Below are 15,471 nucleotides of genomic sequence, written 5' to 3' on the forward strand. Positions count from 1 at the left end.
TGAGTAAATACACATTGTTTATATATTCATTATATATTTATACTTTGATTAAAATATAACCCAACTAACCTGAATTTGATCCCCAGCACCCAGTATGGTACCATGAGCTCCTGGATTCCTCCCCTGCCCCCCAGGAGGGATCCCTGAATGCAGTGTCAGGAGAAAGTGCAGAGAGATCCCTGAATGCAGTGTCAGGAGGAAGTACAGAGAACTCCTTTGTTTGTGGAAGGAAGGAAAATGGAAGGAAAGAAAGCAAGAGTGAGAGAGAAAAATTTCCACATTTGCTCTTAGGTGTGGTCCCAAATCAAATTTTTTTTCTTTTTGGGTCACACCTGGTGATGCACAGGGTCACTCCTGGCTCATGCACTCAGGAATTACTCTTGGCAGTGCTCTGGGGACCATACTGGGAATTGAACCCGGGTCAGCAGCATGCAAGGCAAACATCCTACCCGCTGTGCTATCACTCCAGCCCCCAAACCAAAAATATTTTTTTTCTTGTTGGACACTTTGAATTTTAATTCAAATTATTTTTTAAGTTTTGTTTGTTCGTTGTCACACCCAGATATGCTCAGAGCTTACTCCTGACTCTGCACTCAGAGTTCCCTACTGATGGGCTTGGGAAACATATGGGATTCCAGAAATTGAACCTGGGTCAGATGCATGCAAAGCAAGTGCCCGACCCGCTGTTCTTTCTCTCCAGCCTAGATAATTTATTAAGTTTAAACCAGGATTTGGCACGGAATTCAAACCACCAAGATGCAAAGGACATCCTGGCAATAATGAATGTTTGGACTGTAACAGAATTAAAATGAAAGTTTTTCTTCTTCGTCTTCTTTTTTTTTTCAGTTAGGAGCGAAAATCTTTTCTTTAATGTTGCACAGCAAATGGGAAGCTAAATAATCTCTAATTGAAAACATAATCTACTCTCAGAGTCTTTTATTCAAATCATATCCCTGAGAGGGTAGAGAGCAATTCTAGGAGTGGGATTGGGAAATAAGAGAAGATGACTGGGGAAAAACAATGTCTGTTTGGAAAGTATATTTAAAAAATCATTATAATTCCTTCATGGCTATAAGAATATCTCCCCATACCTTCCTCCTCTTGAGCTGTAAGTAAGACGGGAGTTGGAAACGGATGTGTTGCTTTCCCGGGGGTCCCTTTTCTGGGGCTTACGAGCGTTTCGCCCACCCAAACCAGCATGAAGATTCAAGTGAAGACTTGAGACACCTCTCCATCAACTGCCCTGCCTCATTCATTGCTTTCATTTCTTTCTGTGTAATCCTCCTCCATTATTATAGTCTACGTAGTTATAGTGCTGTTGAAGTTGGTGGTGTCAGGGTTCAAAGGTACTGCAGCCTTTCTCTTCTCTGGACATGCCCACAACCCTGCACTGCTGCCTCTGGGTCCTCCTAGTCTTGTCCTTCTTTCCTTCCTTTCCGCACCTCATAGTCAATTGTTCTGTGATGCAAAGCTGAGTATCTGCCATTGTTCCATACCTTCTGTTCTCTTGTTTGGTCTCTATCCCATGGATGAGATTATCCCATTTTTGTCATTCCTGTGACTTACCTCACTCAGCATGGCAGCCTCCAGTTCCAGCGACAGGAAGCTTGCATGAGTTTATCTTTTTCTTACGTCTGTGTAGTATTTCATTATGCCTGCAGATCACAGCTTCTTTATTTTTTTTATTTTTTAAAAATCTTTTTATTTATTTATTTTTAAAAATTTTTTTTATTAGTGAAACACCATGAGGTACAGTTGTAGATTTACTATTTTTTGTGCTTGGGTTTCGATTATACAATGATCAGATACCCATCCCTCCACCAGTGCCCATTTTCTACCACCATGGATAATATCCCCCCCACCCCCATCCCCCATCCCCCCCTGCCTCTGTGGCAGGGCAATCCCCTGTGTTCTCTCTCTCCTTTTGGATGTTGTGGTCTGCAAAAGAGGCATTGAGTGGCAAACATGTTCAGTCCATAGTCTACTTTTGACATGCATCTCCCCTCCTGGGAGGATCCTCCTAACACCCTTTATTTGGTGCTCCCTTCTCTATCTGAACTGCCCTTTCCCCTAGAATACCCGGCTGGCCTCTAAGTTATGGAGTAATCCTCCTGGTGCTGATCTCAGCTATTCTTGGGTATCAATCTCATATTTTATTACTTTCTATCCCCCAGATGAATGCAATCTTTCTATGTCTATCCCTCTCTTTCTGACTCATTTCGCTTAGCATGATACTTTCCATGTTGTACCACTTGTATGTAAATTTCATGACTTCATCTTTTCTAACAGCTACATAGTACTCCATTGTGTAGATGTACCAAAGTTTCTTTAACCAGTCATCTGTTCTTGGGCATTCAGGTTTCTTCCAGTTTCTGGCTATTGTAAAGAGTGCACAGCTTCTTTATTCATTTGTTGTTGGATATTTGAACTCTTTCCCTATCCTGGCTATTTATCTTTTATTTTTTATTGAGTCACTGTCAGATACACAGTTACAAGTTGTTCATGGTTGAGTTTTAGTCATACAGTGTTCCAACAGTATAGGCCTACATATATCTTTTGGAATTAATGTTTTTATGTTGGGGGGTGTAGATGCCAAGAAATAGAATCACGTGGGAGCTCTGTTTTTTTTTTGTTGTTGTTGTTGTTGTTGTTTTTTGCTTTTTGGGTCACACCCGGCGATGCACAGGATTTACTCCTGGCTCTGCATTCAGGAATTATCCCTGGCGGTGCTCAGGGTACCATATGGGATGCTGGGAATCAAACCCGGGTCAGCTGCATGCAAGGCAAACGCCTTACCCACTGTGCTATCACTCCAGCCCCTTTGCTTTTTTTTTTTTAGAAATCTCCATATCACCTTTAATTGAGACTGAACCAGTCAACACATTGTATACCATGCTATTGATAATCCAATGGTTTACAACCCTGTATTCATTTTGGGAGTATGACCTCACACCTACTACTCACCACCAAAATTCTAGTGCCACTTCCATGATCAAACTGACCCCCCACCAGTGCCATTTTCCCTTCTATTTCCACATTCAGAAATGAAAGCAGAAACTTCTGTTGTCAGTGTGGAGTCTCTGGGATCCCCCAAAGAAGCCACTGAACAAGGATAATGATGTCCCTATGCAATTTCTCATTTTAAGTATGTTCATTCTTCAACCCGGCTCCCCCTCCCCCTCTGATTTGTAATATTTTTTCTCATGTGTGAAGGCAATTGGAAACTTATATTTTGAACACAACACTTTTTATATATTCAAGTAGGGGGTCCAGCGGCTGTAGAGGTAGTATGCGGAGAAGGTGTTTGTTTTGCAGACCGCTGACCCCAGCTAGATTCCAGGCACCACTTGACCACTTATGATCTACTGAACACTGCTAGGAGTGATCCCTGAACATAGAACCAGGAGTAAGTCCTGAGAATCACTAAAGTGTGGCTCAGTCTCCCCCAAAATTGGGGTCTAGCGGTTCGGGAAATAACCTAAAGGGCTGAAGCTCTTGTCTGGCATGCACAGGGCCCCAGATTTGATCCCCAACATAGAATGGCCTCCTAAGCATCACCAGGTGTAGCCCTGATAGGCCCTAGAACTATTGGGGAGGGTACTGTCTCTCACCACCTCAAAAAAAAAAAGTAGTACAATTGGAGGTCAAGCAGAGAACTATTAAATGTGATTGGGGCAATCTTTCAGAGGCAGAATCTCTGCTCTTTTATCAGTTTTTTTGGCAAGAACAACAAAACAAACAGGCAAGAACAACAAACAGAACTCTGGGGTTGGTGAAAACTGGGGTGGCTGCTAGAAGGGAAGTGGAGGGGAGTAAGAGGAATGGGAGAAAGGGGGTGGGATAGCACTGTGGTGGGCTGTGGTGAGTCCTGTATATATAGAGAAGTGTGAAGCTATGTCCCTGAAATTTTATAGCATTGTGAATCAATGATAATTCTATTTATTTATTTATTTATTTATTTATTGCATTTTGGGTCACACCCAGCGATGCACAGGGGTTACTCCTGGCTCTACATTCAGGAATTACATCTGGTGGTGCTCAGGGGACCATATGGGTTGCCGGGAATCAAACCCGGGTCAGCTGCGTGTAAGGCAAATGCCTTACCCACAGTGCTATTGCTCCAGTCCCAATGATTTAAGTTTTAAGAAGAAGGTCAGAGAGATCACACAGGAGGTAAGGCAGTTTCCTGGCAAACCACTGACCAGGCTAACCCCAAAGTTCATGACAACCCAAAGTTCTGAAGAATGCTTGAAAGCATTTCTGATGGCCCCAAGTTTATGAACCTAAATGTCTTCAAGCATTTCTGGTGCTTTCTTGATAGCAAATGCTGTCACATCTCACACACATGCTTGAGAATCACTGGCCCAAAGGAAGGAGCTGGAAGCTCCCACATACCAATAACACAGCTCGGCTCACCCTAGAGCTGAACTTGCTTCACTTCCACAAAAGGGAGCCTGGGATGTAAGACTGTTCTGGAGCTTGACTCATCCACCTCTTAACAAAATGGCCTGAAGGTAGTTCCAGGTAAGAATATCTGAAGTTCTGCCTTGTCCACCTGATAGAGATCTAGGGTCCTTTGTGTGCCAGAGAGGATTGATCCCAGCCCTCATCTAGCCTAGGGGAATTTGGCTCACTCCTGCTCTTTTCTGTTGAAGGTGGCACAGAGATGATGCTGGGATGCAGTGCCCAGGTGCTATGCCCTTGCTTAACTCCTGGAAATTGAGTTGGCTGGGTCAGAATGGTCCCTGAACATGAAGTGAACAACCAACTGCCAAACTTCCCTCTGTGAGGTTGTACATTTTGTAACCTCCACTCATGCCTGATGTTCATTCATTAATACTAGAGTAAGAAAACTGCCGGTGTCTTTAAGTGATCCTTGGAAAGTGGATTTTGGAATGGGGGCCCCACATTCCTCTGCATATGTCCCAGTTGAGTGAGTCAGTCTTTCCTCTTCGACATACATGACACTTCCCATTTTCTCTATAATAAATAATACTGAATTGCACTTCCTTGGGAAAAACTCTTCAACTAAGATTCTGATCATTTCTCTTAGGTTTATCCAAAAAAAAAAAAGGTATTATTGTTCAAAAGGAGTTAGATGTGTGAAAATCCCCAGTGAAATATTGCCTGACCCTTCTAAGAGGAAATACTATTTTCAACAGGAATATTGATTTGGGGGCTGGAGAGATAGTACAGGGGCTAAGACTGTCAGACTTTTATGAGGTCAACCCTGGTTTGATCCCCTTTACCACATCTAGTCTCCTGAGCACCACCAGGAGAGATGCCTGAGCACAGAGCCAGGAATAAACCTTGAGCACAGGCAGATGTGGCCCTATCTTTCTTGGTTTTTGAGTCATACCTGATGGTGCTCAGGAATCAAACTGAGGTTAGTCACATGCAAGGTGGGCGCTTTGGCCACAGTGCTAAACCTCCAGACCTTCTATTAGGAATATTGGCACAAACCTTTATAATGGCTTCCAGATCTCAGAGGAGGAAATAAATGTATCTCATTCAGGTGGTTTGTTTTTCTGGGAGAAATAACTAAATGATACTAAACCATGTAAATATCCTGTTCTTACGCTCCCCACCCTCCATGAGATTCTTCATGATTGGTCAGTAATGGCCCCCTTCTCTGGGACTGTCCTAGGCATGGGGCTATCCTTCATGGCCTATTGATCCTTCACGTTTCCATATCTCCATGGGACAGTTATTTTCTCCCTCCTCAGAGGTAAGATTTGGGGCTTTCCCTCTTTCCCTCTGAGGACATTTTTCCGAAGTAGGACATCATGGAGGGGAGCAAAGAAGAAAAAAAAGCCCATCAGCCTCATTCGAGGTGTAAATAAGCCATATGAAGTCCAGCAAATGTGGCATCTTTGATATTATCACTTCAAATAATGACCACAGAAGAAATGTTTAGTGAGAACCAACAGGGGCAAATCTGGCCCACCTCGAGGGTTGACTGTTCACAAATGAGGTCAAGGGGTCTAACGGGACACGAAATCCTGAAAGTGGCTATTAAGGAAAATACCTTCTTTAGGTGTTGGTTTAATTCCATGGTAGTTGGTATAAATAAGTCGCAAACATTGTACATGGGAAGTATGTTAAAGCTCATCTTGTCCTTGCTCTTGACAAAAGGTTTAGAAAATTTCCTGCACCTCTTAAAAAACCAAACTAGAGATTTAAGAAACAAGAAACACCCCCACCCTCCCACCCCCGCCCCAATTCTAATATTTAGAAGAAAGCAACAAAGCCAAGAGCTGATTGCTCTGGGAATGTACAAGAACATAGCTCTGAAAATGAACTTTTTGCTTAGGAACCCTCTTCTCTCTAGTGGGATGTTTCTTTTTAAAAATATTTTTATTATAGTTTAGGTTATATGATTACAATGATGCTTACCTTTATAGTATTAATGGACAAAGTTACTGTACTCCATCACCACTGAAGTGCCCAGGCACCCCATTACTGTCTTTTTGTCACCCTGACTGAATCTTAATCCCCCATAAGTTGTGTGGTCCGGGGCCAAGGGTCTGTCATTGTTGGACACCATCTATTCTCTCATTCTGGTTCAGTGTACAGCAGATGAATGCCTCATCTGGTATTTGTCCTTCTCTTTCTGACTTTTTTTTTCACTTAACACCCTCAGGAAAAAAAACAAAAACATGTTACCCTCCCATTTCATTTACATTACAGCAAACTGCATGATTTCAGTCTTTTAAAAAGTTGTGCCGCACCTAGCAGTGCTCAGGGCCCACTCCTGGCAGGGCTCAGGGGACCATATGGAGTACTGGGATTGAAGTTGGGTTTGCCAAATGCATGGCTGCATTATCACTCTGTCAGTGCGCACTTCATGAAGGGGACCCGATCTATGGGAGTTGTATGAGCATCCCCAGGAAAAAAGTTAGGTTGGATGGTGTCAGTTTTTGGATTCCTCCCATCTCTCAGTGTAGGGGTTCCTGGGCCAAGCCCATAAGGTGAGGGAGGTGGTCCTGAGTCAGCAGGGAAGAATGCTTCCTGGCTCCATATTGAAAGCGGGGAACATTTCTGAACGCACCCTTTCACAGAGGATGTGCTTTTGGCTTTGCGTAATGGAACTTATTCTGCCTCCCATCTTGGAGGGACCCAAAACATATTATGCTGTCACTCATGTAGACTCTCAAGTCCGCCCTTTCTGTAACCAATAGGCAAATAACCCGCATACTGCTCAGAGCTTTAGTCTCAACTACTCAGCCCTGGTTTGCAGCCTCCTCAGCCATGGAGAATTTTTATGCTGCTTCCTTATGGGTTTATTTGTGTATCATTTAAAAAAAACACACACACACAAAAGTTTCCTATCATTTGTTTGGCATTCTAAGGACCCTTAAAATAAGAGAAATTTCTGGATATCAAATAAATTTTTTGCTGGAGAGAGGAACCCTTTCTTTCCCCCCTTCAATTATTGGTCACATATTTTCTGGCAAGGGTAATGGGGAAATACCTTTATTGTTGCTATTAAAGTCTTTAGAAATAATCTTCATTTTTTATTATGAAAGAATGGTGCCCTGACCCAACCATGGGTTGAATGCAAACGGGACAGATTTTTCTGAACTCTTCCCTGTGGGCTGAGGCCTCAGACGAGGACTCGAGGACCCACATAGGGCCGACTTCTTTCAGCTCATCTTCAGAGCATGGCCCCGCTGAGTGAGTCAGGTGACCCCACACCGAAAATCACTGCTTTCATTACTTTTGCTAAGGAAGAATGTTTTGTTCTAATTGTCCAAGTGGATGCTGATTGGAACCAATGAAAGTTATAAAATGCTCATTTTCAATGGGGCAGACTTACAGTAACATAAAGAAATACTGGACTTACAGAAGCAGGTCATTTTACATGAACCCAGTAACTTTGCACTGAAAAATCCATTTATCTAAGTATTTCATTGTTTTTCCCCCCACCCAGCTGTACTCAAGGCAGACTCCTGGCTCTGTATTCAGGGATCAATTATGGTGGGGGTTGGGGGATCATATTGGATACTGGAGATAGAACCTTGGTCAGCCATGTGCAAGGCAAGTACTGTACCCACTCATCTAAGTAGTCTTTTTTTTTTTTTAGTCACACCTGGCGATGCACAGGTGTTACTCCTGGTTCTGCACTCAGGAATTACTCCTGGCAGTGCTCAGGGGACCATATGGGATGCTGGGAATCAAACCCAGGTTGGCCGTGTATAAGGCAAATGCCCTACCCGCTGTGCTATCACTCCAGCCCATCTAAGTAGTCTTAATTGAGCACTTTCTGTTTGGATTCTGCCTGATGATGGGAAGAAACTCTAAACACAATGTCTTTGGGGGGACCATGATCCAGAAAGTGTCAGATGGGACAAACGGAGAGATCCCAACACAGATAACAATGAGTGGAAGATGGAAACAGAGTCATTTGACTGGTACAGACAACAGAGAAACTGGAAAGGACACAATTTACAATGGTAGTTATTTTTAAAAGAATAAAAATTTCTTGGGGTAGGTGAGCACTGGACCTGGAGTTGTGTAAATGCTTTGGCTTTCAGCAGAGTCAAAGTTCCACATGAAGAAAATGTTCTGAGGGGCTGGAGCAATTGTACAATGGGTAGGACACTTGCTTTGCATGCAGATGACCTGGGTTCAATCCCCAGAATCCCATACAGTCCCCCACGCTCTGCCAGGAGTGGTTTCTTTTTTTAATGTTTCTAGATCACACTTAGTGATGCTTAGGGGTTAGTCTTGGCTCTGTACTCAGGGATAGCTCCTGGGGACCATATGGGATGCTGGGGATCAAACCCAGGTCAGCCACGTAAAAGGCAAATGCCCTGCGCACTGTACTATTGCTCCAGCCCCTAGGAGTGATTCCTGAGTGCAGAGCCAGGATGCCAAGTGTGACCCTCCCACATCCAAAAAATAAATTTTAAAAAAGGGAAGAAAATTTCCTGAGAAGCAGCTCAGCTAGGATGGGAGAAGGTGAGTTCTGAGAACAGACCAATTTGCCCAACAGGATGATGGAGAAGCAGGTGGAGCAAGGTAAGAGGGGATGTGGCCCTCAGGACTTTGCTTGAGACTCCTCCCACCCTACACAGAAGACTGTGATTCCTTCAGGGCTTGCTGTGGGCACTCACTTCACTTTGGTTATGGGTGCATGCAAAGGCTTTGCCTAAAGAACCAACAGGTGTGTTTCCGTGTCACATGGAAGAGAGCTGGGGCTGTTTTTTATCTGGTCTAGGAACAAACCAGAGTGGCTGGTGCTTCCATTCTGAAAGACTCGGGATGATCTCTGTCCTGAGTCAAGGTCACTGAGGTCTGGTACAGGATCCCTGGAGCTCAGGTAAACTGAGGACTCAGAGCCCAGGGAGACTGTCCAGGTGACCAGTGGACACTGCTCTCATTAAATATGGCAGGCACAGGCTCCAAGTTCTGTCTCTGGCACTTTCACTGGGTCACTGTTACACACTCTTTGGCAAGAGGCTGGAAATCTCCAATACCCCTAATAGAGGGGTGTTGAGCACGAGAGACCCCGGTCTCACCACCAAGGAGAGCTTTCTGGCTCCCGCAGGCCAACCCCTCTTATAGAAGTGTATTGGCAGAAAGACTGATTCTTGGGCACATTGCATTTGTCCTTTGTTTCCTCCCTGGCATGATGGTATTATTATTGATGTCATTAAAAGTGTGTTCATCAGGCCCAGCTGTCAGAGAGTTGCATTTATTTTGTACCCACAAGCCGTTTTGAGGTAAATCTCTCGCTTTAGGGCATTAGCTGATCAATAGAGACATTTATCACCCAGGATTGCTTTCCCACCTCCCGCGGAGAGACTCCAGGTCTTCTGGTACCCTGGGGACAGGATGGGGAGTCCTGTGTCCTGAAGACTTTCTTCCAGAAGAATGTTGCTCTGACAGCCCTCTGCCCTTTCAGGAGGGGCAGCCCGACCCACCCCTGGAAAAGCCATGGGAGAAATGAGGGGCCAGCCTGAGTCCAGGCCCTTCCTTCCTTCCTTCCTTCCTTCCTTCCTTCCTTCCTTCCTTCCTTCCTTCCTTCCTGGGTTCAATCCTTCCTTCCTTCCTTCCTTCCTTCCATCCTTCCTTCCTGGGTTCAATCCTTCCTTCCTTCCTTCCTTCCCCTTCCTTCCTTCCTTCCTTCCCCTCCCTCCCTCCCTCCCTTCCTTCCTTCCTTCCTTCCTTCCTTCCTTCCTTCCTTCCTTCCTTCCTTCCTTCCTTCCTTCCTTCCTTCCTTCCTCTCTCCCTCCCAGCTCTGAACTCAGGAATTACTCCTGTTGGTGCTCAGGGAACCATATGAGATGCCAGGGATTAAATTCAGAGCAGCTGTGTGCAAGGCAAGAGCCCTACCCACTATATTATTTCTCGGGCTCCTTGACCCTGCTGTTTCTTCAGCTCATCCCTGCTGCTTGGTTTCATTCTCATCTTGAACCTCATCTCCCCTTTTGGTGCTTGAGGGTTGACACTCTGGGTCCATCCCGTCAACTTCCCGGTTCCTGCCTGCAGAGACCCTCCCTGTTCCTGCAGAGACCCTCCCCGTTCCTGCCTTTACTGCCATCTAGACTGATTCTTTGTCTTGTTCACGATACTCTTGGCGATGACACTCTTGGCAGATCTGAACTGACACCCCAAGCATGACGTTAGCGGTTTTTTTTCTCTGTGGTGTCTCCTACCCTGCCCCATTCCTGCCCACAACCTCGCCTTCTTCTCCCACTCATTCAAGTTCCACCCTCAGCTGTCTAATCTGATTTACCCAGAGCCCCCCAGCCCAGCCCTTCCAGAGTCTTCTCACCAGCTCCAGACTGAGCTCACTCTCCTTCCGACCCTGTGTTAGTGGAGACCCTGCCCCGTCACCCTGCAGAGCCGCTGCTTCAGTGTTTGGCCCCCTGCTTCTCTCTGGCTCTTTGCTCCCTTGCCCACCCCATTGGCCTGTCCATACTTTCCGAGAAAGCATATATGGAGGGACACACCCCTCTGCTTTGTGTGTGTGTGTGTGTGTGTGTGTGTGTGTATGTGTGTGTGTGTGTGTCACAGTGGAAATGTCTTTATCCTGTCTTCTAGTGTAACGGATGGTTTAATCAAGGTACAGATTTCCACAGTGGAAATTGTTTCTCCCCAGAATTTGCAGAGTGTTGCCTTTATGCACTATTACATCGAAGTTCCCTCTTAGAGGATGGGGTGAGGGGAGAGGAACCAGTTACAGGGTCCCCTGAAGTTAACGCTCTAGAATGCACCTTAACTGTTGGAAAGGGGCTGGGGTAGGCTCTACAGGGATTGAAGCCTCACACCATATGAAGTTCAGGGTCCTTGGCTGGATTTTGTTCGGGCATTCAAGAGAAAGGAATTTTGGGATGACTGGGGACAATCTGAAAATGGGTGGGATATAAAGGAAGCAATCAGCATCCATTGTAGCTCTGTAAGATTGTATGCCTGGGGGGCGGACTGCCTGCCAGTGCTCTGAGGGGTGGGGTTTCATGATTAAGTTGCACTGTCCTCCCGTTGTTCATCGATTTGCTTGAGCGGGCCCAGTAATATCTCCATTGTGAGACTTGTTACTGTGTCTAGCATATCGAATACGTCACTGATAGCTTGCAAGGCTTTGCTGTGCAGGCGAGATACTCTCTGTAGCTTGTTGGGCTCTCTGAGAGGGGTGGAGGAATCGAACCCAGCTTGGTCGGCCACATGCAAGACAAACGCCCTTCCGCTGTGCTAAGTTACTCTGAAATAATTTAGTGAGAATGGCTACATGGACACCAAGCAAATGTGGTTAAATGTTCATTAGATAGCAGGTTTATTTTCTTCTGCTTGTCCTATTTGCTTGAAAAAGCATGTGTTACGAAGTTTACAGATTCCTGCAGATGCCAAGCTGCACACACCTGTCTGGCCATGCTCGGGAGGAGTAGGAAGCCATGGTCTCAAAGGTCACATCCGCACCAGGCACTCAGGAAGGGCAGCCATTGCGTCTGCAAAACAAAGGGAGGTGGTCACCGGTGGCGACACGGATGTGAGCTTGGGAGAATGCTGGGTCCTCCCTGGAGGACACCATGGGTCACTCCCTGGTAGGGTCAGAGTCAGAGTAAACGACTGATGTCACAGTACAGGCAAAATGCTCAGATGCTTGGTGGTTGTCAGCTGGATGCCCTCACGCACACTGGGGCCCTATTAACCTAAAATCACCTCCTTCTCCTTAATTAAATTCAACTGTGACCAACTAAGTTGTCGACAAGAGAGTTTGGGCCATTCAAGGCTCCAACTCCACCCCACCCCCCACCAGCATCTGTCCACCCCCAGGGTCCTGCTCCCCCACTCCACTCACCTCCTTAGCAAACTCATTACAACTATTTTTATTTTCTTATTATACTTTGGGTCGAACTTGAATCAGCTGCATGCAAGGCAAACGCCCAACTCACTGTTCTACTGCTCCAGCCCTCTGCCCCTCTCAGAGAGCCCAGGCAAGCTATCAAGAGTATCTAGTCCACACTGGAAAGCCTGGCAAGCTACCCTTGACATATTTGATATGCCAAAAACAGTAATAAGAAGTCTCACAATTTGTTGTGAGACGTTACTGGTGCCCGCTTGAGCAAACTGATGAACAATGGGAGGACAGTGCTACAGTGCAGTGATACTTTGGGCCACAGACTTACCCTTGTGCTGACTCGTACAGCTTTTTTGCATGTCCCTCAGCTCCACACTCGGAAATGTCTGCGATCCTTGGTCTCCTGTCCCCCTTTTTCTCTTCTCCTTTCCCTCCTCTCTGGTCTTTTTGATTCATTCATTGTCCCTCCCAAGGCACCTGAAGTGCTGAAGTGAGTGCCCTGTCCATTCAGGCATTTGTGCTGAAAACTCCCCCCTTTTTTTTTTTGCTCTGCACTCAGGAATTACCCCCTGGCGGTACTCGGGGGACCATATGGGATGCTGAGAATCGAACTCTGGTTGGCTGCGTGCAGGGCAAACACCCTACCCTCTGGGCTATCACTCCAGCCCCAATGCCCTTTAAAACGCCTGGAGGCTTCCTGCAGGGTTAAATCTCTCCTCAAGTCCAGTTGTTGCCTCAGACATGGGTTTCCTGCCACAGTCGTGTCCATGACCGCTGTGATTCCAGGGAGCTGGACTGTGCCATGTTGCGCCGGCTGGAGAAGCGGATCCTGGTGGACCTGCCCAGCCCTGAGGCCCGGCAGGCCATGATCCATCACTGGCTGCCGCCCGTCAGCAACGGCAGTGCCCTGGAGCTGCGCACTGAGCTCGACTACGACCTGCTGGCCCGGGTAAGCCTCCCACAGGCCCGCGGACCCTGTCCTGCAGAATATCGCTTAGAAGAGGTCCCAGCAGGATAGTACAGTGGGTAGAGTGTTGGCCTCTTGGATGGCTGATCCGGAACCTGCCAGTAGTGATCCCTGAGTGTAGAGCCCGGAGGAAGTCCTGAGCACTGCAGGGTGTAGGACAAACTGCCGCAGGCCACCGGCCCCCAGAGACCCCAGAGAACATGGGGCAAAGAGTGTAGGGTGTAGTAGACGCAGAGGAGCTGTGTGGCACGTGGCCTGCTGTCTTGCAGGGAGCTTGCAAACTCAGCTCAGCTACTACCTCTGTGAGCTGGGGAAAGGGGAGCCCCCAAGGACTGTTGTCACCGCTAAATCAAAGATTTCCCCAAGTGGAGAAGCTCTCGCCCTGGGTCTGGGCCCCCACGGGCACTGAGTGGACACTTGATTGTGGTGCTCTCAGAGGTTGATCCTGGGATCTGGCCTGGTGGGCCCCAGGGGTGAGAGGAGATTGGGGGGTGGTAGACAGTGTGTGTGTGTGTGTGTGTGTGTGTGTGTGAGAGAGAGAGAGAGAGAGAGAGAGAGAGAGAGAGAGAGAGGGAGAGGGGGCGCGGGGGGATTGGTGGACAGTGTGTATGTGGAAGGTGTTAGCCTGGCTCCCACTGGGCTCCATGGCTTACCCAAGCCTGTTGGCAGCCCCACCCCCTCCCCAAGCCTGGGGCCTTTTGAGTGTTCGAGAACGTGGTCACCGTAATAGGCAGCAGCCTTCTGCTGACCCACAGCGGGCTTTGCCTGTTTCAGGAGACTGAGGGCTACTCAGGCTCAGACATTAAGCTAGTCTGCAGGGAGGCAGCCATGCGCCCCGTGCGGAAGATCTTCGACGCCCTGGAAAATCAGCAATCAGGTAAGGTCGGATCCGGTCAGGCAAAAAACAGCCAAAGAAATGTGTGTGCAAGTCCAAAATCTCATCAGCAGAGGGCGCCTTGCACCTGCGGTTGGAAGGCTCCGCTCACAGCACAGGCTGTTTGGTCAAATCATCCCCCTGCCCTGGGCTGGCCTCCTCCTGCTCCTTGGAATTGTGTTTTGAATCCTTGGGGTTGAGTTTGCTCCCAGATGAAAACCTCCTTAAGGCTCAGGCTTCTATTTCTCTGGCACGCCCGCTCTGATGTTGGGTGAAGTCCAGTTGAAGCACTATATAGATATTAAATAATAATCTGAACATCCAATGAAGTCACATTTTTTTTTTGGTCTGAGCTCCAGGGGCCGAGGTCCACATTAAAGAATGTTTCCCCAGCCCTCTCTTAAGTCTTGCCTTTTGCTGCATTAACCATTAAGAGTGCTGCATTATGCATTGTCTTGAGAGAAGGCCTATTAGCATCTCGAGAGCATTGATTCATTCAAGGTCGATGTTTGCGCGGTTACTCTTGTGTTCCCATCTAGAGAGCAGCCATTTGCTTGGGATCCGGCTGGACACAGTGACCACTGCCGACTTCTTGGACGTGCTGGCCCATAGCAAGCCTTCAGCAAAGAATCTGATTCAGAAGTACCTCGCCTGGCAAAAAGAGTTTGAGTCCGTGTAATATTGTCGCAGCCCCCTCCCCCACCCCTCCTGGTTTGTGACTGTAAGAGTGAGGACATCAGCTGGTCTCGGAGAAAGAGTCTGACCCTGCCTGGGAGGCGGGGGCACTGGGACCACTGAACTGCTTTTGGAAATCTGAGCCATTTTCACCGTTGGTGTGAGCCGACTTGGAGACATCAATGACATACACACGTATGGTGTTGTGTGGTGGAGAGTTTTTTCCCGATTCCATAAAACTTGGACAAACACTTTCTTGTCGTGTTCCTGGCTTGTGACCTGCCATGTTCCTTTTGAAGTAAAAGATGGTGCTGGGGGGAGTTGTGTTGGGAATGTCCCAAGTGGTTCTCAACTGGATACTCAGCCTGACCCACCATGGCCCAGCTGTGACAGTTTAAAGGTGGATGGACCAGGATGGAGGCAGGGAAGGGAATAGAATCTGTTTCTCACCAAACCATGCCCCTTCCATCCCATCTGTTTTTGGGCTACACCCAGCAATGCTCAGAGCTTGCTTCTGTCTCTGCGCTCTGGGATCACTACTGAGGGTGCTCGGGGTACCACATGGGGTGCCGGGAACTGAATCCAGGTCAGCAGCGTGCAAGCCAAGCACCCTCCCTGCTGTACAATCTGCTCCAGCCTGCTTCTCAT

General features: G+C 47.2%; 1 protein-coding gene across 2 annotated transcripts in view; it reads left to right on the forward strand.

Annotated features, from left to right (window-relative positions):
- Positions 1-14,842, forward strand: part of KATNAL2 (katanin catalytic subunit A1 like 2) — a 36,995-nt gene extending 22,153 nt beyond the window's left edge. For both annotated transcript variants that reach the window (XM_056138243.1, XM_056138244.1), the window contains exons 12-14: positions 13,094-13,256; positions 14,049-14,151; positions 14,688-14,842. In XM_056138243.1, coding sequence (XP_055994218.1) covers positions 13,094-13,256; positions 14,049-14,151; positions 14,688-14,827 — 406 coding nt within the window. In that variant the 3' untranslated portion in view covers positions 14,828-14,842. The remainder of the gene's footprint in view (positions 1-13,093; positions 13,257-14,048; positions 14,152-14,687) is intronic.
- Positions 14,843-15,471: the final 629 nt, after the last annotated feature.

The sequence above is a fragment of the Sorex fumeus genome, unplaced genomic scaffold, assembly GCF_029834395.1.
Source record: "Sorex fumeus unplaced genomic scaffold, SorFum_2.1 ptg000128l, whole genome shotgun sequence".
NCBI classification, from domain to species: domain Eukaryota; kingdom Metazoa; phylum Chordata; class Mammalia; order Eulipotyphla; family Soricidae; genus Sorex; species Sorex fumeus.